The sequence below is a fragment of the Ascaphus truei genome, chromosome 17, assembly GCF_040206685.1.
Source record: "Ascaphus truei isolate aAscTru1 chromosome 17, aAscTru1.hap1, whole genome shotgun sequence".
Lineage (NCBI taxonomy): Eukaryota > Metazoa > Chordata > Amphibia > Anura > Ascaphidae > Ascaphus > Ascaphus truei.
In genome coordinates, this window is record NC_134499.1 from 13,573,886 (window position 1) to 13,600,949 (window position 27,064).

At 50.0% G+C, this 27,064-nt stretch overlaps 1 protein-coding gene across 3 annotated transcripts in view; it reads left to right on the top strand.

Moving 5' to 3' along the window:
* Positions 1–17,348, top strand: part of LOC142467963 (cytochrome P450 2D20-like) — a 30,716-nt gene extending 13,368 nt beyond the window's left edge. For 2 of the 3 annotated variants that reach the window (XM_075574000.1, XM_075574001.1), the window contains exons 6-9: positions 4,708–4,849; positions 5,782–5,969; positions 12,088–12,229; positions 16,906–17,348. In XM_075574000.1, coding sequence (XP_075430115.1) covers positions 4,708–4,849; positions 5,782–5,969; positions 12,088–12,229; positions 16,906–17,084 — 651 coding nt within the window. In that variant the 3' untranslated portion in view covers positions 17,085–17,348. Of the gene's footprint in view, positions 1–4,707; positions 4,850–5,781; positions 5,970–10,605; positions 10,745–12,087; positions 12,230–16,905 lie in introns of those variants that run through there. The other variant, XR_012788538.1, reaches the window with a different exon arrangement.
* The last annotated feature ends 9,716 nt before the right edge of the window (positions 17,349–27,064 follow it).

Sequence of the window (27,064 nt, forward strand, 5' to 3'; positions counted from 1 at the left end):
GTTTAACCCTTTTACTGCAAGGATTTAGTACGTGCTTGGGAATAATGACTATGGAATTCTTGTGTTGCATTCTTTCTTGACCCTTGATCCCTTGATGTCAGCCCTTAGTTTGGACACAACCCCTCCCCTAAAACAGAACACCCCAAACGCTGTATTGTGGGTACAAATGGCCCCCAGTTTATATTAAATTGATACAATAATAGGATGATTGACCTGGCCAGTTTACAATCCCTCCCTATTGTCAACTCCAGCTATTCTCAGTCACTGGTCTGGGCCCAGTGAACCACACCGATTCCCAAATGTAACCCCCTGGGAGGACACCCATAGGCCCAGCATCCCTGGCCCAGACCCGAGAACTCAATAAAGACTGTAAACATCCAAACATCTTCATAGAATGGACCAAGTTGACCAGTCCACCCTGCCCCAAAGCCAAGGCTATTTCACCCTGCCCCCACTAGCCATGAAACTCATTCGATGCCCTTCCACCAAACTCAAGTTTAAATATCTGGAGCAGTCTCTGAGAGATGCGATCACATACATGATTACTCAAGTGCACGTGTGTATGTGAGAAAGGGGATAACAATACAGCAACTGGCCGCTCAGTCACCTCCCCGTGGGTCACTATGAATTCATACCCCCAAAACTGTCACTTTACTCCACAGTTACGCTGCCACCACCACCAGGATTAATTTAAGCGCTAAGGAGTCCTTGGTCCTCATTTATAATAGAACAAGGCGTACAGTGCTGGTTACAGAAAAGGATTACACAATGACATACAGAAGGAGTAAAAAGTAGTAAAACAGAAAACCTATACATTACGGGTGAATGTCCTGTCATAAGTTCCTCAAGGGGTTGTGAGGTAGAAGATGTGAGATCCACACACACATTACTCCCCATGGAAGTAGATGGGCCATTTGACATTCAAACACACATTCTTATACCACACAACTCTTTCACCTGTGACAGACTCCAGGTGGCGTGACAGGCTGGTGTGGGTGTGTTCTGTCACCGTCTCTGGGCTACAGACAGTTTTATGACTACACAGGTGAAAGAGGAGAATTCTTACATCTCCAATTTATTTGGGTAGTATACAATACTTAATAACTACGTCCCGGTAGTTAGCAGATTAATGGTAAACATCATTGCACCCAGAGGAATCTGACAAATGCATAGGTACCACCTGGGACCGTCCCATCTGTCACCTTGAGAGTGAACATTGGCAGTACACTAATTTATACATGTCGTCAATAAGAATTGTACCGTAGATGGATTGTCTTAATTAATGTTAATCTGTAATGGAAGCAATAGAGTGTTCCTCCAGTCACCCGTGTGTCTGATATGTAAGGAATATGTGTATGATGGCCTTTGAAGCTCTCCCATTTGGATATCTGTACCTTCTCACTGGGTATTTGTACCTTCTCATTGGGTATCTGTACCTTGTCACTGGGTATCTGTACCTTGTCACTGGGTATCTGTACCTTGTCACTGGGAATCTGTACCTTGTCACTGGGTATCTGTACCTTTTCACTGGGTATCTGTACCTTGTCACTGGGTATCTGTACCTTGTCACTGGGTATCTGTACCTTGTCACTTGGTATCTGTGCCTTCTCACTGGGTATCTGTACCTTCTCACTGGGTATCTGTACCTTCTCACTGGGTATCTGTACCTTCTCACTGGGTATCTGTACCTTCTCACTGGGTATCTGTACTTCTCACTGGGTATCTGTACCTTCTCATTGGGTATCTGTACCTTGTCACTGGGTATCTGTACCTTGTCACTGGGTATCTGTACCTTATCACTGGGTATCTGTACCATCTCACTGGATATCTGTACAATCTCACTGGGTATCTGTACCTTCTCACTGGATATCTGTACCTTGTCACTGGGTATCTGTACCTTTTCACTGGGTATCTGTACCTTGTCACTGGGTATCTGTACCTTGTCACTGGGTATCTGTACCTTGTCACTTGGTATCTGTGCCTTCTCACTGGGTATCTGTACCTTCTCACTGGGTATCTGTACCTTCTCACTGGGTATCTGTACCTTCTCACTGGGTATCTGTACCTTCTCACTGGGTATCTGTACTTCTCACTGGGTATCTGTACCTTCTCATTGGGTATCTGTACCTTGTCACTGGGTATCTGTACCTTGTCACTGGGTATCTGTACCTTATCACTGGGTATCTGTACCATCTCACTGGATATCTGTACAATCTCACTGGGTATCTGTACCTTCTCACTGGATATCTGTACCTTCTCACTGGGTAGCTGCACCTTCTCACTGGGTATCTGTACCTTCTCAATGGGTATCTGTACCTTCTCACTGGGTATCTGTACCTTCTCACTGGTTATCTGTACCTTCTCACTGGGTATCTGTACCTTCTCACTGGGTATCTGTACCTTCTCACTGGGTATCTGTACCTTCTCACTGGGTATCTGTACCTTCTCACTGGGTATCTGCATCTTCTCACTGGATATCTGCACCTTCTCACTGGGTATCTGCACCTTCTCACTGGGTATCTGCCCCTTCTCACTGGGTATCTGCACCTTCTCACTGGGTATCTGTACCTTATCATTGGGTATCTGTACCATCTCACTGGATATCTGTACAATCTCACTGGATATCTGTACCTTCTCATTGGATATCTGTACCTTGTCACTGGGTATCTGTACCTTCTCACTGGGTAGCTGCACCTTCTCACTGGGTAGCTGCACCTTCTCACTGGGTATCTGTACCTTCTCACTGGGTATCTGCACCTTCTCACTGGGTATCTGCACCTTCTCACTGGGTATCTGCACCTTCTCACTGGGTATCTGCACCTTCTCACTGGGTATCTGCACCTTCTCACTGGGTATCTGCACCTTCTCACTGGGTATCTGCACCTTCTCACTGGGTATCTGTACCTTCTCACTGGGTATCTGCACCTTCTCACTGTCATGACACATGTAAGCAACATGAAAAACAACAGGCCTGGCCTTAATTGTTTGATCGCACTTAAGTCATTGACTGGTAGATTTTTATGACGTAAACCTTCACCGCAGAAAGGAAACAGAATAAAAAGTTATTTTAGTAAGAAGGTTAACCTCTTGGCTCCCATACTGTGCACAAACATTAACTCTTACATGGCTTTATCGTGACAGATGCACTCCGTCTCACCTCTTTCCAATCCCTATACCATAAGGCCATGTCTCCAATCACTCTTACCAATCTCTAAACCATAAGGCCTTGCTTCCCATCACTCTTACCAAATCCCTATACCCTAAGGACACCTCCATCACTCTTACCAAGTCCCTATACCATAAGATAACACCTCCATCATTCTTACCAAATACTCAGCTCCCCAATTTAGTTTTTTTTCCTTCTGCATCTGTTATCTGGACACCTATGGACAACCTGCAACCATACTAATACCGAATTCCACTAAATCCCATTCATTAGATCCACTATCCGGACATGCCCCAAGTTGTTACTCCCTGCATGAGGCACCAATATACACTGGCGACACACTTTATTCGAGCTCAGCTAGTCCCACGAATTCGGGTATACCCGGGTGTATTGAGGTTTGTGACTGTTTTCTGCCCGAGTGCATTGAGGTATTTTCCAAGCAGGGATTGAAGCATTTTATTCCCGCTGGCTGCAATACTGCACAGTATATATATATATACTGCATTACAATTCATGAATTTATGCCATCTGGTAGACACGCGAAGCATTGCAGCCTATTAAATCCTAATCATTATCATTTAACAGATCAGCCGCCCGTCAGCCAGGCATGAACCCAGGCTGGGAAGGCAAATGCAACGGGGCTTGTCAGAGGTGAGGAGCGGCGCATTCCAGGTATCTGCCAGGTACATACTGGGTATTTGCTCGAATAAAGTGTGTCGGTGCAGTATCCAGTGTCACTTGAACCTGTTCCGGAGGAACCCTTCCAGGAAACATAAGAGCAGTCCCCCTGCAAACCCGAGAAGTTCCTTAAGGCCTGCTTTGCACCTGCTGTTCCACTCACTGGATGTAGGATTCCCCCAACAATTCATTCTGTTAAAATCTGGAAATTTAGTAAACAGCAAAAAATCGAACAAAAACCTTAAATCCTAGCTATGTCAATAGCTAAACTAACGTGAAATCTAACATAGCTCTGAAACCTACATGACTCCGACCATCCTTTTAATAACACCATCATCCAACCGTAAGGGAGCAGAATCCATTCCAGCCCGTACCTCTAAGGAAAGCGAGCCAATCAAGGCTTGATCAAAACCCAGGTTATGAAGACATTCCTTAAACCCCCCACAGAGTAAAAGAGAGTTTACGTCGCACCACTCGAACAAAGATAAAGTAGAGAGGGTAACTCCAAAAGTTGCTTTAATTGACCATAAAAAAGAGGCAAAATCTGGATTCTCTTAAACCCCCACCAACTGGTCCCAGTCAAAGCATCCCGTTCTTCATGAATAAACAGGGACCAAACCCCAATGAACTTCAAAATCAGCCCTACCAGACAAGTGAACCTTACAGGCCGAAGACCTCCACCAAACCCCCTTGGCCATTCTGATCCATATTTTGACCAACGTATTAAAAACGGAATGGTCCCATCTCCCAGCTCTGCTCACTCCCTGCATTAGTCTGTCTAACTCCCCTAACCGCAGAGCCCCAGTTTTGCAGTTGGGGATCTTTAGCAAATGCCCCATGTTTCTATGTGCTTTATCTGTAAGGTAAAAGAAGACAAAGACAGCAGTTTTAATAAGAAGAATCTTCTATATACACCATTTGACTTGTTTACAGCCGGCACAGAAACTTCAACCACCACGCTGAGATGGGCTCTGCTGTTTATGCTGCGGTATCCAGATGTCCAGAGTAAGTATCTGTAGGAACTGATTGAAACCAGTCACTGTTCTCTGCTCCACTGTCCATCATCTTCAGGGGTTTGTCTGAGAGATTTGGCCTTTGATAAGAGGCCCAGCAAATACAAATCCCCCTTGTTAGCACATTCACACACGTCTGCAACTCTGCCTTTCCCCATTATGTATTAGCATAGAGTGCCTCCACCGCAGCCAGGGATTCTGGGTAATGATTTGCAAATGAGCGCACATAAGAGGCGCAGAAATCCACAGAGCTTAGTTTTCAGCATTGAAAAGCGAAAGCTCTTCAAAATCTGTAGGCAAATAGCTGTGTGCTTCATGGTGGAGTTAGGTCGAGATTATGGTGGCGTCATCGCTACGCACGCGCGCATATCAGGCACAATTCAGCAATTGACTATAGTAATTAGCCACCTGCCGGCGAAGTAGCGCGATGACGCGCCAGCGTTTTGAGGAGACAAAAAATGTTGTTTTCGCAGGCGGGTGCCATGAGATGTCAGCATCACGTGAGCTGGTTCAGCCAATGAGGGCGAACCAGCTTCGTGATGCGTCCGCCACGCCCCCGCATCACCAATCTCCTGCAGCCAAGTTCACAGATCGCTGGGGCTGCAGGAGTGCGCGTCGCGGCCGCGTAGGTATTATCTCTGCGTGTGAATAGGCATCAGAGGTTGCCATGTGGACACCTTACTGCCGGCTCTGGGGCACGTTCAAAGAAGAAAGACAAACCAAACCTAAACAGTAATGATTTAAAAAAAAATAATGTTGGTAATCTGCTTTCTGGTTTGGGGCAAACTGCACTTGTTAAATGTCTGTTGTTGAAATGGGAGACATAAAGTGTAACATTTATGGGTTACTACACTCCAAACAAGCGCTGATCAAGGTAAAAACGTAACTTGTTTCACACGCGCTACGCTGTATCTATTATTTCAGGTAAAGTCCAAGAGGAAATTGACCGAGTGATTGGAAGAGACAGGAAACCTACAATGGGAGATATGCTGAAAATGCCATATACCAACGCGGTGATCCATGAAACTCAGCGCTATGGCGATATTGTACCACTGGCCTTTCCGCACATGACCTACAGAGACACAGAGATCAACGGCTATTTCATCCCAAAGGTACTTAATGTAACCAAATTCAAGTAAAATCATATATACTTATACAATACTAGCTGAGAGACCCGGCGTTGCCCGGGATGTAATTTTGGGGGGGGGGGGGGGGGGGCGTACGACAGGGTTAGGCTTCCCCCCCCCTTGACAGCTAGGTGGGTGACTGAGTTGACTGAGTGTGTGGGTGACTGTGTGGGTGGGTGGGTGACACTTGACTGAGTGGGTGGGTGGGTTGGTGACCGAGTGGGTGACTTTGGGTCGGTGACTGGGTGGGTGACTTTGGGTCGGTTTGACTTTGGGTCGGTGGGTGGGTGACTTTGGGTCGGTGGGTGGGTGACTTTGGGTCGGTGGGTGGGTGGGTGACTTTGGGTCGATGGGTGGGTGACTTTGGGTTGGTTTGACTTTGGGTCGGTGGGTGGGTGACTTTGGGTCAGTGGGTGGGTGACTTTGGGTCGGTGGGTGGGTGACTTTGGGTCGGTGGGTGGGTGACTTTGGGTTGGTGGGTGGGTGACTTTGGGTCGATGGGTGGGTGGGTAACTTTGGGTCGGTTTGACTTTGGGTCGGTGGGTGGGTGACTTTGGGTCGGTGGGTGACTCTGGGTTGGTGGGTGGGTGACTTTGGGTGGGTGGGTGACTTTGGGTGGGTGGGTGACTTTGGGTCGGTGGGTGGGTCGGTGACTGGGTGACTTTTTCAGGGTCGGTGACTGGGTGGGTCAGTGACAGGGGTCGGTGACTGGGTGGGTCAGTGAGTGAGTAGGTGGGGTCGGTGAGTGGGTGGGTGGGGTCGGTGAGTGGGTGGGTGAGTGTGAGACTGAATGGGTGGGTGAGTGTGAGACTGAATGGGTGGGTGAGTGTGAGACTGAATGGGTGGGTGAGTGGGAGACTGAATGGGTGGGTGGTAGACTGAATGGGTGGGTGAGTGGGAAATTGAATGGGTGGATGAGTGGGAAACTGAATGGGTGGGTGAGTGGGAGACTGAATGGGTGGGTGAGTGGGAAACTGAATGGGTGGGTGAGTGGGAAACTGAATGGGTGGGTGAGTGGGAAACTGAATGGGTGGGTGAGTGGGAAACTGAATGGGTGGGTGAGTGGGAGACTGAGTGGGAGACTGAGTGGGAGACTGAGTGGGAGACTGACTGGGTGGGAGACTGACTGGGTGGGAGACTGACTGGGTGGGAGACTGACTGGGTGGGAGACTGACTGGGTGGGAGACTGACTGGGTGGGAGACTGACTGGGTGGGAGACTGACTGGGTGGGTGAGTGGGAGACTGACTGGGTGGATGAGTGGGAGACTGACTGGGTGGGTGAGTGGGAGACTGACTGGGTGGGTGAGTGGGAGACTGACTGGGTGGGTGAGTGGGAGACTGACTGGGTGGGTGAGTGGGAGACTGACTGGGTGGGTGAGTGGGAGACTGACTGGGTGGGTGAGTGGGAGACTGACTGGGTGGGTGAGTGGGAGACTGACTGGGTGGGTGAGTGGGAGACTGACTGGGTGAGTGGGAGACTGACTGGGTGGGTGAGTGGGAGACTGACTGGGTGAGTGGGAGACTGACTGGGTGGGTGAGTGGGAGACTGACTGGGTGGGTGAATGGGGGACTGACTGGGTGGGTGACTGACTGGGTGGGTGAGTGGGTGACTGACTGGGTGGGTTAGTGGGTGACTGACTGGGTGGGTGAGTGGGTGACTGGGTGGGTGAGTGACTGACTGGGTGGGTGAGTGGGTGACTGACTGGGTGGGTGACTGGGTGGGTGAGTGGGTGAGTGGGTGGGTGAGTGGGTGATTGGGTGGGTGAGTGGGTGACTGACTGTGTGGGTGAGTGGGTGACTGACTGGGTGACTGACTGAGTGGGTGGGTGACTGGGTGGGTGACTGACTGACTGAGTGACTGAATGGGTGGGTGACTGACTGGGTGGGTGAGTGGGTGACTGACTGGGTGGGTGAGTGGGTGACTGACTGGGTGGGTGAGTGGGTGACTGACTGGGTGGGTGAGTGGGTGACTGACTGGGTGGGTGAGTGGGTGACTGACTGGGTGGGTGACTGGGTGGGTGACTGGGTGGGTGAGTGGGTGACTGACTGGGTGGGTGAGTGGGTGACTGACTGGGTGGGTGACTGGGTGGGTGACTGGGTGACTGGGTGGGTGAGTGGGTGACTGACTGTGTGGGTGAGTGGGTGACTGACTGGGTGACTGACTGGGTGACTGACTGAGTGGGTGGGTGAGTGGGTGGGTGAGTGGGTGACTGACTGACTGACTGAATGGGTGGGTGACTGGGTGACTGACTGAATGGGTGGGTGACTGAGTGACTGGGTGGGTGACTGAGTGACTGGGTGGGTGACTGAGTGACTGGGTGGGTGACTGAGTGGGTGGGTGACTGAGTGGGTGGGTGGGTGACTGAGTTGACTGAGTGGGTGGGTGACTGGGTGGGTGACTGGGTGGGTGACTGGGTGGGTGGGTGGGTGACTGGGTGGGTGGGTGACTGGGTGGGTGGGTGACTGGGTGGGTGGGTGGGTGACTGGGTGAAAGTGACTGGGTGGGTGTGTGGGTGACTGGGTGGGTGTTTGACTGACTGGGTGGGTGGGTGAGTGACTGGGTGGGTGAGTGACTCGAGTGACTGGGTGGGTGGGTGGGTGAGTGACTGGGTGGGTGGGTGACTGACCTTGACTGACTGGGTGGGTGGGTGACTTGACTGAGTGAGTGGGTGGGTGACTTGACTGAGTGAGTGGGTGGGTGACTGAGTGAGTGGGTGGGTGACTAAGTGAGTTTTTGGGTGACTAAGTGAGTGGGTGGGTGGGTTACTGAGTGGGTGGGAGACTGGGTGGGTGAGTGGGTGACTGACTGTGTGGGTGAGTGGGTGACTGACTGGGTGACTGACTGGGTGACTGACTGAGTGGGTGGGTGAGTGGGTGACTGACTGACTGAATGGGTGGGTGACTGACTGGGTGGGTGAGTGGGTGACTGACTGGGTGGGTGAGTGGGTGACTGACTGGGTGGGTGAGTGGGTGACTGACTGGGTGGGTGACTGGGTGGGTGAGTGGGTGACTGACTGGGTGGGTGAGTGGGTGACTGACTGGGTGGGTGACTGGGTGGGTGACTGGGTGACTGGGTGGGTGAGTGGGTGACTGACTGTGTGGGTGAGTGGGTGACTGACTGGGTGACTGACTGGGTGACTGACTGAGTGGGTGGGTGAGTGGGTGGGTGAGTGGGTGACTGACTGACTGACTGAATGGGTGGGTGACTGGGTGACTGACTGAATGGGTGACTGAATGGGTGGGTGACTGAGTGACTGGGTGGGTGACTGAGTGACTGGGTGGGTGACTGAGTGGGTGGGTGACTGAGTGGGTGGGTGAGTGGGTGGGTGACTGAGTTGACTGAGTTGACTGAGTGGGTGGGTGACTGGGTGGGTGACTGGGTGGGTGGGTGGGTGACTGGGTGGGTGGGTGACTGAGTGGGTGGGTGACTGGGTGAAAGTGACTGGGTGGGTGTGTGGGTGACTGGGTGGGTGGTTGACTGACTGGGTGGGTGGGTGGATGGGTGAGTGACTGGGTGGGTGGGTGACTGACTGGGTGGGTGGGTGACTGACTGGGTGGGTGGGTGGGCGACTGACTGGGTGGGTGGGTGACTTGACTGAGTGAGTGGGTGGGTGACTTGACTGAGTGAGTGGGTGACTGAGTGAGTGGGTGGGTGACTAAGTGAGTTTTTGGGTGACTAAGTGAGTGGGTGGGTGGGTTACTGAGCGGGTGGGTGACTGAGTGGGTGGGTGGGTGACTGAGTGGGTGGGTGACTGGGTGAAAGTGACTGGGTGGGTGACTGAGTGGGTGGGTGGGTGACTGAGTGGGTGGGTGACTGAGTGAGTGGGTGGGTGACTGGGTGAAAGTGATTGGGTGGGTGAGTGGGTGACAGTGCGTGGGTGGGAGACGGTGGGTGACTTACCTTGACCCCGTGGCATCTGGCTGGGGCAGGAGGTGAGTTCGGGAAGCTGGGGGGGGGGGGGCAAGAGTGGCAGGAGACCCGCGCCGCGCTTCCCCTCCATCCGGGAGCCGGCGCACGTGATGGGGAGTCCCGCGCCGCGCTTCCCCTCTCCGGTAGCGGCGCACGTGATGGGGAGTCCCGCGCCGCGCTTCCCCTCTCCGGTAGCGGCGCACGTGAGGGGGAGTCCCGCGCCGCGCTTCCCCTCTCCGGTAGCGGCGCACGTGAGGGGGAGAGCAGGAGGCCCGGCCCGCGCTTCCCCTCTTCGGTAGCGGGGGGGGAGGAGCCTGGAGTTTGCTGCTGAGCAGGAGGGCTGCGGCGCACGGTGAGGGTGATGGTGCGGCTGGGGATGTTGCGGAGCGTGGGGATTTGGGTGAGGTGGGGGGAGAGAGTGAGGGGCACCGGGAGAGGAGGAGGGGGGGGGGGTGTGTGGAAGGTGAGCTGCGGTCCAACTGACGGGGGAGAGTGAGGGTGTGTGTGAGGGGGGGGGGTGTGTGTGTGGGGTGTGTGTGTGTGTGTGTGTGTGTGTGTGTGTGTGTGTGTTTGCCCGTCACTCTGCCTCAGGCCAATGAGAGGTGTGCGGGGGCGGGCGGGCCAAGGGACCAATGAGATTGCCGCTAGGGACGCAGACATACAGTGCTTTCAGAAATATATAGTAGATACCAACACTGTTACTTTCTACAGCCCAAGAAATATCCTGATCTCCAGCAAAGATAAGAGAACCCCATGAGTTTGTCTGCATGTCTTCCTCAGGTTCCCATACCTGCTTCCTTCACCTCTTTGGCTTGTCATCCATTGGTTATGCTGCAGACAAGGATTCTGGGTATTGATATGCAAATGAGCACATAGGGTGCATCACTTTCAGCTTCCTACCGAATATTACATGGATAAGATGTGTAGGGTTCCCGGAAACTGTTGATCTCAGTGGGAGATGTATGAGAGCTTCCTGCCCACTGTTGCCAAAAATTTTAAATGTCGTATTTTCTGGGTTAAAACCTTCATTTTTAGGACAATACTGGTTTAAGAAAAAAAAATGTCCTGACATAAAATGGGGGTGGTGGTGGTAACCATCAGGAGGCACCTTTCTGTCTGATTCCCGTCTTTCTGTCACTTGTTCATCGGTTAATAACACTGTAGTAGGCTGCAGTCTCGGAGGAGCCAGCCTTACAGAGCCATGTGCTCTCTTCCCTCCTCACTGGGTATCTATCTGGGTACCTTTCTTCCCATGTCACCAGCGGGGGCGCCAGAGGGAGCGCCTGCTTCTGCGAGGCCACATGCTCTCACACCAGATCTTGGCGCCTCCTACAGACAGAGAAAGGAAGGAGACACTGATATTTAAATGGTCAGGGCACCAGTTTGTGCTGATTCAGCTCCCAAGACAGGAAATTCCGGTTTTCTTAGAGTATTAACATTTAAAGCAGCAATACTCCATTCCCCTTCTTTTTCTTTTTTCTTATTTGTATATGTAAAGCATGTGTCAAAGTGTAATTCTGCATTCTTACCTAAGCTGGCAATCGTTTGGTGCTACTGTTATAAATCTGTAACAACCCTGATTGTGTGCCTAACATAATGGCCGCCTTTCAGTTCCAATCAATCCTTCAGTCAGTGTACTTCAGCAGCTACAATGTATCCTTGTATTACTAAGGTAACATTATCTATTGTTACAGTTTACAGCTCAAACTGCTGGAACATTGGCAACAAATGATCACAAACAGGAAAGTGTTGCAAAGATCTTGCACTGCTGGGGAGGTGGCTAAAACCTGGTACAGAAATCAAAGGATGCTTTAAAATTAATTAAAAATGGCATTAACAGTTGAATAATAAAATGTAAAATCTGCAGTAAATATTATCTAATACTACAGAACTGATTTAGGAAAAAAACCCATAATATTAACATGTTTTGCTACTTTAATGCTGGAAAGTGGTAACTTTTTCGGGACAGTGGAAACACGGTTCCTGCCTTCTCTATCTGTCCCTCTTCTGTACGTACCTAACCAGCTCGTGTCGGCAACATTGGAGGAGGTGACTGACGGCAGGAAGCTGCCCCCCTCAAACTGCATTAAGAGGCGATGGGAGTTGACCGGTGGTCATGATTGGAAGTTGTATTGTGCTGCTGAATATTTTGGCCCATTATGCATGATGAGAATAAATATTAATCATTTCTAGGGCATAACTGTCCTCACCAACCTGTCCTCCGTGCTGAAGGACGAGACCGTCTGGGAGAAGCCTCATCAGTTTTACCCGGAGCATTTCCTGGACGCGGACGGGAAGTTTGTGAAACGGGAGGCGTTTATGGTGTTCTCTGCAGGTAAGAGGCTCTTACCTCTGCACAGCACCAGCGTGCTAAGGGTTAACATTTGCTTGTACTATGTGGGACGTCGACCCCACCCACTGGAATGTTAATGAGCCAAGAGGTCAAAGAACTTCGTATTCGCATCTGCATTCAATCTGAACCCCTTCAGTGTACATCTGCGTCACCCCAAAGGTGGACAGCCTTTGGTGCAGCCAAAGGGTGTGAGCCGTTTGCTGCAGTTCGCTGATGTTTGGTGATGTTAAAGCTTCTCTATTTCAATCTGAAACTCACCAGCCCTTTATCCCCTGTACCCAATTTTCCAACTCTATCTGACCATAACATGTCTGTGAATTGACTGTATAACCTCTGTTCGTTTAATGTAACCATGTATTGTTATAAATCTGTGCCCAGGACATACTTGGAAACGAGAGGTAACTCTCACTGTATTACTTCCTGGTAACACATTTTATAAATAAACTAGCTGATATACACGGCGTTGCCCGGGATGTAAAGAAAAATGATGTTGTTGAAAAAAGTTTGTTTGTAAACAAACAACAGTACAATGAACATGCAGCTGAGCAAATATGAGCAAAGTGCATGTTTATTGTAATGCTTGTTTATAAACAACATTTTTAGTAGTACCACTTGGAGCAAAGATATACAACTAATTTGGTGATCCGACTCTAGAACATGCCACATATAACTAACTGTCCATGGGAGAAACATGGTGATTCAAAGTTGATACCAGTGCACTTGATTGACTGTCCTTGTGATTTGTTGATGGTGATACCAAAGGCGAGTCTGACTGGGAATTGTAGGCGTTTGAAAGTGAAAGGCATGTGTGTTGGAATCAGTGGAATGCGGGGGATGAAGACATCTTCTCCTTTGGCCTTTTCGGTTAATATAGTAGCTTCAATGAGGTTGGGCATTAATGTTTTGATGCAGAGTCTTGTTCCATTAGAAAGGTTAGGTGTGTTTAGATTATGAAGTGGCATGATGGGTGATCCAACTTTTAGTCGAAGCCGATGTGGTATATGATGTTGCATTCAATGTCTGCGCCACACTCCGGCCGCCGCCATTTTCTGTGTGTGAGGGGGAAGCAGCAGGCAGGGAAAGATGGCGGGAAAGCGTGGAGAGACGGAGAGGAGCTGAGGGAAGCCGAAGTTGAAGAATAAGACCACTGCATATTAGCATGTGAAAGCAAATAAATAAGAATATCTTTAGGCATTAAATGACAGTTTGTGTGGAGATTCTCACAGCAGCCATTTTGTGTAAAGACAGATTCATTTCTACATACAGGTGCAAAACATATGTTGTTTTTATTTCCTTTTCAGTGAAGCAAATAAATAACAATATTTTTAGGCATTAAATGACAGTTAGTGAGGAGATACTCAGTGCAGCCATTTTGTGTAAAGACATATTAATTTCTACACATGGGGTATGTGGAGTCTGCAGGGATTGTGCTGCAATTAGTCTGGAGGGGTGAGTATTTGGGAGGGGCGAGTGGGGGGAGGAGAGGGCGTGGGGAAAATGCACAGGCGGAAAGAGGGCGTAAAGTGGATGAAACTTACCAAGGCTTACCAAAGTGGGTGTGCTGGTCAGGCGATGGGAGTGGAGTCTGCAGGGGGTATGAGTTTCTGGGGTCTGCTGAGTGCGCAGGAGGAGGAGTCTGCAGGTCTGATAGCTAATTCCGCAGGGGTGAGAGGCTCAGGCAGTATGAGTCTGTGTGTGTGTGTGTGTGTGTTGCTCAAAACATCCAGGGGGAGCATGTGGGAAGATAAGAGAACAATATATACATATAAGTGCAGACGTCAAGTGATGTGTGGATATAGATGCAATGTCTTGGCTCTTATGGTTAATCTACTCACAGGAGCAAGGTGATAATCTGAGCAGTTGGCAAATTGGGTTGCCACCCTTGAAGATGTCTATGGGCTGTACCCCCCTGGCGATTCTCCGATTCTTACAAATTTCACAAAATTTAAAAGCATGAGCTCTGAATGCAGTGACGTCACATTTTGCAGACGGGCGCGCAGAGGGAAGCTCCGGTCCAGGACGCAGAGCGGTGGAAGCCAGCAGACTGACCTGTAGGAGGCGGTGAGCTGTTTTCGGGAGATCCTCCATTCACACATTGTGATACATGCTTTTAAATTTTGTGAAATTTGTAAGTGCGCATTTTTTATTATGTTTTTTCCATATAAAATATCATATTGATCGCACTATGTAGCCTTCTCCCTCTCTCTATACATACACTGCCGACGGAGAATCGCCAGGGGGGTACAGCCCATAGACATCTTCAAGGGTGGCAACCCAATTTGCCAACTGCTCAGATTATCACCTTGCTCCTGTGAGTAGATTAACCATAAGAGCCAAGACATTGCATCTATATCCACACATCACTTGACGTCTGCACTTATATGTATATATTGTTCTCTTATCTTCCCACATGCTCCCCCTGGATGTTTTGAGCAATACTTAACCTTTGGAACCCGTGACACAGGTCCCACCAGTGAGGTTTGAGCAAGGGGTTGGGTTATTAACCCTATCTGCACCACTTTTTCTCATTTATTCCATTCACGAAGTAGCGCCTGTTTTTTCACTCTTTTCTACACTGTGTGTGTGTGTGTGACATTGGGCTAGGTGTGTCAGTAACGTCATCGCACCCCGCAGGCCAATGAGAGCCGTTGGGGGGCGGGCGGTTCGACGGTCCAATCAGATTCTCTAGAGGCATGGACAAACAAACTGTTTTGCAAACAAACTTTTCATTTTTATATATATATATATATATATATATATATATATATATATACAAATAAAAGATAAGATTTAAGATAAGATATGACAGACAGCGAGACGGAGGCCAGATAACAGCCGCGCTGCCTCCAGTAACGCGTGACATGGAAATCTCTCCCAGCACTGTATTTACTGGCTGTGTCCTTACTCAATGAGAACACTTCTGTGTTAAAGGCTAATCCGCGTTTAACTCTTTCACTGCCAGAGGGGCCAGCAATGGATTGCTATTTATATCTGCTGACTTGTAATGCACCGGATGCTCTGTAATGCACACACAGTAAATTGATACACACACATACACATTGATGCACAAACATTGGACGCATTAACACACTGATACACATAAAGTACACACACAGTAACACACTGATACACACATACATTAGTACACACCAAGACACTAACAAAGATATATACTGTGTATATATATAAATAAATACACACATATATATATATAGAGATAGATAGATAGATATAGTAAGTGAGAGAGGTATCAGCCATGTATGAGAGAAACTCAAGCTCCGTCTCTGCTGAGATGATAGAGATGTCCTCATGCTCCACTCTATCTGCCGCAGTTCTGGACGCCAATGGTGTTTACGGAAACCGGAACCGACACTTGAACCTTGCAAACTCCAGTCACTTACACAGACACAGATATATACTGATAAATAGATATAGTAAGGGAGAGAGGTATCAGGCATATATGAGAGAAACTCAAGCTCCGTCTCTGCTGAGAAGATAGAGTGGAGCACGACGGACATCTCTATCTGCCGCAGTTCTCAACGCCAATGGTGTTTACGGAAATCAGAACCAACCTTTGCACCTTGGAAACTCATCCTCCGGCGACCGGCAGCACTTACATCGGGTTCCCTCGTGGATGGAGTTTCTCCCATATGTCCGGCACAATAACGCAGTGACAGTTCTCGGCGTGAGGCAAACTTGTTCCTAACGCATTTCATAACAATCTACAACTTCATCAGAGGTTCACACCACGGCACTGATACACAGAGCTTAAACACAGACATGAACAAAACGATTCAAAACTCACAAGACTCCAAACAATAAGGGCATTTTATGAGTGAAACTCATGCTCCAGACCCGCTGTTTGTCGTCGCCGCCGCTCCACTGGCGATGCTCCGGATTTACGTCACTCCTCTGTAGATGGTGTAACACCCTGGAGGTTCCTCCGGCAAATCCCATCTCTTAGGTACAGGTTCCCTTTGTGGTATAGAGTCCCAATGTACTGGAACTGAGACTAGCTTCACTCTCCCAACTGGCACTGGTTGTGAGCACTTTTAAAATAGCAGTGATAACACGTCCTTACGCGTTTCTTCAGACTAAGCTGATTTCTTCAGGGGATCCCCTGAAGAAACGCGTAGGGACGTGTTATCATTGCTATTGTATATAATGTATGTATATGTAATGTTATACACTGATTTGCACTTGCGCAGTCACTGAGGTAATTGCCAATTTACTGTTATATACCGCTGACATTGTAATCCTGGCTCCTTGTGGCCATGAGCAGGATACTTTGGGACATACTTACCAGGTGGAGCTCTGCAATAAGACTCCTCGCAGCTTGTTCCCTGGAATGGGCTGAAAGGTGTCTTCCTGAATAGCATGACTTGGTAAATGTTGATCTCTCTGTGCCTCTAATGCACTAAACTCCCAGGTCTGATAAAAAAATACTATTACATGAAATGCGTTGGGGTCCAAATATGTTGAGGTCAAGAAAGATGAGGCTGAGATTTTCGTATGAAAGGTATAATTTGATGACTGAGTTGTACGTCTTAAGTATACAAGAGAACAGAACTTGGAGATGGTAGTGCTATAAGTCATATCAAAAGAGGTTTGTTATTCAGAATGCGATGTAGTAAAGATGGCCTTCTTCTGCTTCACAGGTCGGCGCGTCTGTCCGGGGGAGCAGTTAGTCAGAATGCAACTCTTCCTCTTCTTCACGTCCCTCCTGCAACGCTTCACGCTTCAGATCCCCAATGACCAACCTCGCCCGCGAGAAGACCCCCTGTATGCAGTAACGATGAGCCCCCATCCTTACGAATTCTGTGCCAACATTAGATAAAACCCTTGTTAACGGCCCATATTCCATATGCTGCAAAGTCACTTCCTGGGACTGGAGAAAAGGGTCGTCCCATTCATTTGAACACGGGGAGGACGTCTCTTCCCAGCATATTGAATAGTGAGAGTTGAACGCACAGACGGAGAATTCCCTCATGAACAATATCCAATGACCCAGGCACTTTTGTAGTTTCTTCCCTCACATATTTTGGCAAATGAAATGTTTACTTAAAAAACAAAACAAACAAACAAACTTTAATTCAAAGAATCTCTGAATCTTTCAAATGATATAGACAAAAGGTCGAGAGGAAGGGCAGAGATCGGGTCTGGGAGACGTTGGCTGAAAGAGCGGAGCCATTGTCCGCCCCAGACACCGAGGCGCCTATTTCAGCGGGAACCACTGCTGGGTCTCAGCCCGTAGGTGTGATTTCGATTGGCTGGTTTGTAATCCCCATTCTCACCTTAGCCCATCCCAAAGGGCTGTCCTAATTGACCATTTACACACCCAGCCTGGATTGGCCAAAAAAGGCAAGTCCTCGTGTTGTGATTGGTCCCTATACAGCATCTATGGTGTTATTGGTCACGACTCCTTCCATGCTTTCCTATGTAGATGGGGAAATATATGTGTATATATATATATGCAGTGTTCGACAAACCTATACATTTGCACGCCCCGGGCGAGTGGATTTAACATCGTGGCGAGCTCCTATTGGCCCAAGCAGGACACGTGTGGTACTAGGTGGCGAGTAGATTTTTTTGTTCGGCGAGTAGATTTTTTGGTGATTTGTCGACCACTGTATATATGTATTCTCTTAAATATCCAAGACACAGAATCCAGTCGGAGTTCCTAATCATCAAAAGATTCAAACAAATAATCCGGCACCTAAATAGAAATAATTACTGTGCAGATAATTATCAGACCATATACAAAATCCAGATTAGGAACCTGTAGTCCATATGTATAGGAAATCCAATCTTGGAAACCCGAAGTCTTATCAGACGTAATATGTAAAAGAGAAAACAAACATAGAGTAAACCAGATTAACTGTAAATGAGACAAACATACATATAACACCGGACACACTTAAACACACAAAATGCACTTTAAGACACTCACAAAACACCTATCAACTGGACAAGACTAATTTAATAAATGAATAAATTAATAAGCATACACCATAAAATAAAGCATGTGCAGGGAGTGAGGACCAATGAATGCTGCTCCGGGGGGGAAGAATTGAAACCCTACTCACACCAAAAAGATGTAATTCAGGCACAGTCATGCGTGTCTTTCTGCAAAGCTGCCGACCACGGGCCCGGCTTGGGGGGGCGCTCCTCCCCCCGTGTAACCGCCGATGTAGATACCGCTATGCTGACACTACCTCCGTCTCTATGTCCCGCTCCGGACATCCTCACACGCCGTCTCCGCTCTGACAGTCCAAACGCTGACTCCACGTGTACCGCGGATTGCGCGCGCATACACGGAAGTGTCTCTCACAGCGCTTGCTGGCTACTGAACGCTGTGTGCCGGTGTTGTACTGAAAAAAAGCTGTGTGTGCTGTGCACGCGCATAGTAAGTGAAACTTCTTTGACTTTTGTCACTGAAATTGACTTATAACGCGCGTGCTCGGCACACATGTGTCAGTCAGTGTATGTGTCAGTCAGTGACTATGTATGTGTGTCAGTCAGAGAGTATGTATGTGTGTCAGTCAGAGAGTATGTATTTGTGTCAGAGAGTATGTATGTATGTTTGTGTATCAGTCAGAGATTATGTATGTGTGTCAGTCAGTGTGTGTATGTGTGTCAGTCAGTGTGTGTATGTGTGTCAGTCAGTGTGTGCATGTGTGTCAGTCAGTGTGTGCATGTGTGTCAGTCAGTGTGTCAGTCAATGTGTGTGTGTGTCAGTCAGTGTGTGAGTGTGTGTGTCAGTCAGTATGTCTCTCTCTGTGTTGTGTGAATGTTTCTCTGTGTCGGTCAGTGTGTGTATGTGTGTCAGTGTGCGTGCGTATCAGTCAGTGTGTGTGTGTGTGTCAGTCAGTGTGTGTGTCAGTGTGTGCATGTGTGTCAGTCAGTGTGTGCATGTGTGTCAGTCAGTGTTTGCATGTGTGTCAGTCAGTGTGTGTGTGTGTGTGTGTGTGTGTGTGTGTCAATGTGTGTGTGTGTGTGTGTGTGTGTGTGTCAGTCAGTGTGTGTGTGTCAGATTATGTCTCTCTCTCTGTGTTGTGTGAATGTCTCTCTGTGTCGGTCAGTGTGTGTATGTGTGTCAGTCAGTGAGTGTATGTGTGTCAGTCAGTGAGTGTATGTGTGTCAGTCAGTGTGCGTGCATATGTGTGTCAGTGTGCGTGTATGTGTGTCAGTTAGTGTGTGTGTCAGTCAGTGTGTGTATGTGTGTGTGTCAGTCAGTGTGTGTGTATGTGTGTCAGTCAGTGTGTGTGTGTGTGTGTATGTGTGTGTGTCAGTCAGTGTGTGTGTGTGTATATGTGTGTCAGTCAGTGTGTGTGTGTGTGTGTGTGTGTGTATGTGTGTCATTCTGTGTGTGTGTGTGTGTGTGTATGTGTGTCAGTCAGTGTGTGTGTGTGTCTATGTGTGTCAGTCAGTGTGTGTGTGTGTGTATGTGTGTCAGTGTGTGTGCATGTGTGTCAGTCAGTGTGTGTGCATGTGTGTCAGTCAGTGTGTGTGCATGTGTGTCAGTCAGTGTGTGTGTGTGTGTGTGTGTGTGTGTGTGTATGTGTGTCAGTCAGTGTGTGTGTGTGTATATGTATGTGTGTGTGTCTGTCAGTGTATGTGTGTCTCTCTTTCTGTGTCCTGCCCCCTCTCTCCTGACTCCCCCCCCCCCTCAAAGGCAGGCAGAGCTGCGGACCCGTGGCGGCTCTGTCTTGGTCTCTCCCCCTCCCCCCCTCCCCCCCCCCTCACAGACAGGCAGAGCTGCGGACCCGCGGCGGCTCTGCCTGAGTCTCTCCTCCCCCCCCCCCCTCACAGACAGGCAGAGCTGCGGACCCGCGGCGGCTCTGCCTGAGACTCTCCTCCCCCCCCCCCCTCACAGGCAGGCAGAGCTGCGGACCCGCGGCGGCTCTGCCTGAGTCTCTCCTCCCCCCCCCCCTCACAGACAGGCAGAGCTGCGGACCCGCGGCGGCTCTGCCTGAGACTCTCCTCCCCCCCCCCCCTCACAGGCAGGCAGAGCTGCGGACCCGCGGCGGCTCTGCCTGAGTCTCTCCTCCCCCTCACCCCCCTGCGTGACAGCGAATCACCGGTTGCCTCGCAGCAGCGCCCTCTGCCAACCACACCACACACACACACACGAAACCTGCCATCCACAACATGGATATGGACAGAGCCTCTGCGCATGTGTTGAGGAGGACGGCTGCCGGTGTGGAGGAGCGGGTGAGGGAGAGCGGCGCCGCCGCATGTCTGCGGCTGTGTGGGGGGTGCGGTGGCCATTAGGAGCGGCGCTGCATCTGATTTGTGGAGCGGGTGTGATGTCAGTGTTGGGGTCGGGCTGAGCCAGAACACAGCCCGGCCTCAACTGCCAGCACTGACGTCACATCCGTTTCATTTCTGTCTCCACAATCCATTTTTGCCCCATCACAAATGAGGTGCCACTAAGGAAGTTTCACTTCAACAAGCAAACGATGAAATTAGCATAAAAATGAGTAAAAATATCGGACATACAGGCCTCTAGAAATAAAAGTGCCTAGTGCCTACAAAGGTCTTAAAACGGCCCTTTGTGTACCTAATGTGGGTACCTATGTGTAACGGATTTTCTGGCCTAGCCTGACCCACCCAATCTCACATTGGCCCCTGTGGTCTAACCAGTCCCCATTACAGTGTAGTGTCTGCTGGTGCACCTGTTGGCAACAGGACTCCTGAGTCTCCCGCATGATGTTGTGTGGGGATTGCCAACCCAGACAGGCAGCTGAGGTAGTGTGCTTGAGTCCTACCTATATCCAGTGCAGCGCCTCCACCTCATCAGGATCCCAGCGTCCGCTTGTGGATGGTCCTGTTGAGGAACTCCTCTGTGGTGCACTCCTCTGTGTAATCACTCCACACTTACACACGAGGGTATGATTGAACAAGATCATCTTTATTGCAGTGAGGTGGGCCAGCTGCCCCTCACAGCGGTTGTACTCAGCCGCTCATGCTCACCGCACTTCCCTTTGCAAGGTATCTCTTCCCAATTTGGTGGATTCCCTATCTCCCCTCAGGGAGATATTCCCTGTGCCAGGTCCCTGGTCACAGTCTTATGAGCCGTCTCCTCCCCAGTCTGTACTCAGACTTGCTCCTTACTCCACCAACTACAACCAACTCTAACTTTTTAGCAGTGCTGTGCCTTATGTATCCTCTGGAGGCAGGCACAACTCTGACATCACTAACTATGGATTCAGAGTATGTGGCCACTCCCATCCATACATAGGGCACCTCACCAGGGTATGAGGGCAAACCTCCATAATTACTGCTGGCATTCCCAAACTTACCAGGCCTTACTGCCAGCAGGAGAGATGACTGTAGTCAATTTTACAGCATGGCTACATTCTCCCCCTGGTGAATCCCACCGACCTGGCTGGGACCTAAATTTGAAGTACCTTTCTTCAGGAAGCACTGTAAAATGATATACATAATTAGTCACAACATTGACAGATTCACATAACATTGCGTCAAGCAAGCCCTGACCAGCAGCCACTAACTTACGCAACAGCCATCCTGTCCCCCCTAATAATAGTGACGAGGATCGGGTTTCTTAACTTCCCGACCCCCCATGTTCAGGACTGTCACACTGTAATCACGTGGCAACCCCCGTTCAGGTCGATACACCACTTTATGCTTATAGACATTCCTGCCTATACTCCACACCCGCATAAGGTGCGCTATCCTTTCCTCAGCCTTGCTGCCCTTAATAGCACACCCTTTATTTACCATGTATTCTTCTATGGTTTCACGCAACCACCTGTCCCTATTGTCCTCGATCTCCTGCATGAGGGGTTCCGGAACGTAGGGATATTCCAAGCCATGGGAATACTTGTACTTGGCGGTAATAGCCCTCTCAGCCCGGCTGCACCGTGTCAAATTAGCATTCCCTGCCCTCCCTGGCAACACCCATGATAGGGGCTCGTCTGGGTCCACGGGATCTGTCAATATACTGGGACCCATGGGCTCTATATGGCCGTGGCAGATTTGAAACCACCGCTCCTGCATCTCCTTTGGCCGCTTCTCTGCCGTAAATTCTCCCTTAGCCCACCAGTAATCTACTACATCCTCCCTTATTAGTAGAAACCGAGTGCGGTCCATCCATCCCACATAACCCTCGAATGATGGTGCCCACCACCGGGTCTCCCTAACCTTCTCAGGCTCTGATTCTAGAGAGTCTCCCTCCTCTGTCCCCCCCAGGAAGACACCCCCGATGTCCCCGTAGATCGGGACTTAGGCCACCCCACACGCTTTGGCCTCTCCTCTAACTTCACGATAGCCACGCTAGGGCTCCAACTAGACACGGATGCCTCCCCTGAATAGCTTCCACCCACCGACCCATCGTCGGACGTAAAGCTCGCCAGTCTCTCCCCAGTCCATTCCTCATGGGTTCCCTGGGACCCTCCCGACATTCCCAAACTGGACGAGGACCCACGGGAAAAGGTGACTGGGACAGGGGCTTTATCTAGGGCATGGGGTTGGGCATATGGACGGGCAGTGGGTATCCGCGGGGTTCCGACCCTCTTTCTACCTCTATAGTGTCCAGGATCACTGCGAGGACTCACCGCTGGCTGAGCCTCACCCTTCTCGCCTCTCCTCACAGCCTGCCAGCTTTTCGTTGACACAGGTGATCGGGAAGCACTGCCCGATCGACGAGGTGTCGTTGTCATCTCTCCGGCCGTTCCGCTACCTCTGCCGGAAGTGATGTCATCACCGGAACCGGAAACTCCGCCATCTTGAGATGGATCCCCATGCGGGATCTCTTCTTCCAGGACGACGTCCGGAAGTTCCGCTGCCTTCTCTTGCCCCGCCTGGGCCTGACACCGCCTTTCCTCCCCGGATGCCGTCACCAGAGCCTGGTGAGAACAAGGGCTGCTCTTACCGCTCCGAAGGGTGGGTGTGGATCGCCCGTCACCACTGGACCCGCCAGTCCCAGGAATGGAAGGACTTCACCTCTCGGCCTTCCGCTCCACTGGCGACACCCGACTCTTCTCACCGATACTCCCGGTAAGTGATAATTTCCTCCCATTTTCACCACAGGATACTGCCAAGGGCCGGATCACTGCACCGGACGACACTCTGGGTTCCTCATCGGAGGAATCCGCTTCCACTCTGCGCGTGGTCACCGTTCGCGGCGACCGCCTTTTAGTCTCTCGGTCGGTACGCTGACCGACCGCTCCTTTCTCCTCGGGCTCGGCCTTAGCAACCGGCCCTGATCCCCATTCTCCGGGATCCGCACTTTCCTTCCACAGTGCACCGGGGGACCCGGCGGACAGCCTAGCCGTATCCCCCACGGGTTCGATAGTCTGGATGGGCACAAATGTAGGCATAGGCCACAAGTACTGCGCCGGGTAGCCTGCATTGTAGACAGAGGCACACCACAGTCTCGTGCCCGCCACCCGAATCACCAGTAAGCCTCCTGGTGCTGAATATGGTTGAGTGGAGACCATCGTATTGACTCCTGACTGACAAGCCATTGTCTCAGTAGGAGATACTTGCAGCAGCGGTCTGTTCTGTACACTGGTTCCGCGCGACTGACAAGCAGGGGTTGAGTTGCCAGCCACTCCCTTGAACAGCTCCACCCTCATCTGACAAAGCTGGAAACCACCCCCACTAGTAGCAATTATGGGCGGGTCCCACAGCTTAATAGGATGTCCTGTAGTTGAGACCGCATCTTTCACAGTCCTGGTGGGCGCGGCCACAGCTTTCGCGCCATTACCCCCAACAAGGTGGGGTTCTTTCTTTGGCGCCAATCACGGCCAACTGTCTGCAACTTTTGCACTTGCAGGATTCTCTTCAACGAGCCCACGCGGTTTCCCAGGGAAGCGGGAGCCGCCATCTTGGTTTGCATTCCCAATCACTTTAGCAACTGAGGTAGCTCTCTGTATAGCGCTCGCCGGCTGGCAAGCAGATCCTTCTTTTCCACTACCCACAATCACAATGTCCTCAATATTGTCCTCCAGGGTAGCACCCCGCGGTCCTAGGCAGGACCAAAACGGTGCGGCCACAGCCTTAGCACCACTCCACAGCAGGCTCATGAAAGTCATTTCCGTAGCATGCTCTTCACCCGCACACATGCCATGTGCGCTCTCTCCATTAACCTCCGTCCGCCATCTTGGACCTTCCGCACCGCGCGGATCCTCCATTCTTGCGGTCGCCATTCTTTTACTGTACTTATGATTATTGTACATGGAGCTCCTCTCTGCGGGGCAGCTACCACACCGGTACAATAAAGATTACCTTGATGCACCACCTTGTGTACCTAATGTAGGCTGGACTCGTATTTGCACTACCTCAGGCTAGGCTCACTCTCTCTGTGTCTGCTGTATCTCCTTCCTCCCAGTCTGTGCTCCCTTCGGTAAGTGGTCTGGAATGGGCTAGAGTACTCTAGCTCTTCCATGCAGTACTTGGGCGTCTACCTACTGTTGGCTAGCCTAGCGCAGACCCTCTCCAGAATTCCTGACCACGTTAACAGGCTATCCCTTTAGGCAACCTACCAACTAGCACTGCCTCAAGGTGACTAGGACAGCTATAGCCCGGCTCCAAACCCCCAACTCCTTTCAGGCCCCTAGGTCATCCCTGCGAACTGACAAACTCCATCAGCCCCCTGACTACCCCTAGGTCCGTCCCAACGCAGCACAAAGTGGCAGCAGACACTCTCCCTGTTTCCAAGTGACCTAGCAAAAGCCTGTCCTGTTGACAGGTCTCTCAGCAGCGCCTCCAAATGTAACGGATTTTCTGGCCTAGCCTGACCCACCCAATCTCACATTGGCCCCTGTGGTCTAACCAGTCCCCATTACAGTGTAGTGTCTGCTGGTGCACCTGTTGGCAACAGGACTCCTGCGTCTCCCGCATGATGTGTGGGGATTGCCAACCCAGACAGGCAGCTGAGGTAGTGTGCTTGAGTCCTACCTATATCCAGTGCAGCGCCTCCACCTCATCAGGATCCCAGCGTCCACTTGTGGATGGTCCTGGTGAGGAACTCCTCTGTGGTGCACTCCTCTGTGTAATCACTCCACACTTACACACGAGGGTATGATTGAACAAGATCATCTTTATTGCAGTGAGGTGGGCCAGCTGCCCCTCACAGCGGTTGTACTCAGCCGCTCATGCTCACCGCACTTCCCTTTGCAAGGTATCTCTTCCCAATTTGGTGGATTCCCTATCTCCCCTCAGGGAGATATTCCCTGTGCCAGGTCCCTGGTCACAGTCTTATGAGCCGTCTCCTCCCCAGTCTGTACTCAGACTTGCTCCTTACTCCACCAACTACAACCAACTCTAACTTTTTAGCAGTGCTGTGCCTTATGTATCCTCTGGAGGCAGGCACAACTCTGACATCACTAACTATGGATTCAGAGTATGTGGCCACTCCCATCCATACATAGGGCACCTCACCAGGGTATGAGGGCAAACCTCCATAATTACTGCTGGCATTCCCAAACTTACCAGGCCTTACTGCCAGCAGGAGAGATGACTGTAGTCCATTTTACAGCATGGCTACATATGTATATTATGTGTGTATCAGGCTCATTATGTGTGTATGGTATGTGCATGCATGTGAGTATAGAATATGTATCTGGTGTCTGACTGTGTATGGTCTTTGGGCACGAGCAGGAAAGGGATTGCTACGAGACAGCTGAGTCCAGGAAAAGCACCATCAACTCACCAGGTAAGTGAAAAAATTTAAATCTTTTATTGAACTACATAAAAAACAAAAAAGTGACAAAAACAGGACAGGAAAAAACCTCCCACGCGTTTCAGGCTATTCAGCCCTTTCTCAAGGAGTATGGTTCGGGCTAGGCAGTAAACACATTAATATAGCCCCTCCTGTGTACTCAGATACACCTGATGGAAATTAGGTAAACACAATTGATTGTAATCTCACCTGTTGTAATACACTGTGCGAGTCATATTGATCATGTGAGGTCTTAACCATTTAAATGGAGTGAAATTAACTGTCAGAGCACATTAATATGTCAGATGAAAAAGCTCTGCAGAAGTAAACAGCCATCCATGATCTATATTAATTACTAGCTGAGAGCCCCGGCGTTGCCCGGGATGTTTGTGGTGTGGGTGTGGCATTTGGGTGGGGAGTGGTCCACGCGGCCCATGTGCGGTGGTAGTGCTGCTGTGGCTGTACTGATGGTGATTGTATTGGTGTGCTGATTTGGAGGGTTTGGTGCTGATGTGGGGGTGCGGATGTGGGTGTGCCGATGGGGGAGGTGCAAAGGTGGCGATGTGTGGGTGCTGATGGGGGCTGAGAATGGCGGGGAGCCGAGAATGCCAGTGTGCTGGGGGGGCATGGAATAGCGGTGTGCTGATGTGGTGGTGCTGGGGATAGTGTGTGTGTGTGTATACATGTTTGTGTGTATACATTGTATGTGTGTGTGTGTGTGTGTGTATATACGTGTGTGTGTGTATGTGTACATGTGTGTGTATACGTGTGTGTGTATACATGTGTGTATGTATATATTGTGTGTATACAACATGTTTGTGTGTGTATACACGTGTGTATACACATGTGTGTGTGTGTGTGTGTATACACATGTGTGTGTGTATACACATGTGTGTGTGTGTATACATGTGTGTGTATACACATGTGTGTGTATACATGTGTGTGTATGTATAAATGTGTGTGTATGTATACATTGTGTGTATGTATATATTGTGTGTATACAACATGTTTGTGTGCGTATAGACGTGTCTATACACATGTGTGTGTATACACGTGTGTGTGTGTATACACACATGTGTGTGTGTGTGTGTATACATGTGTGTGTGTATACGCGTGTGTGTATACGC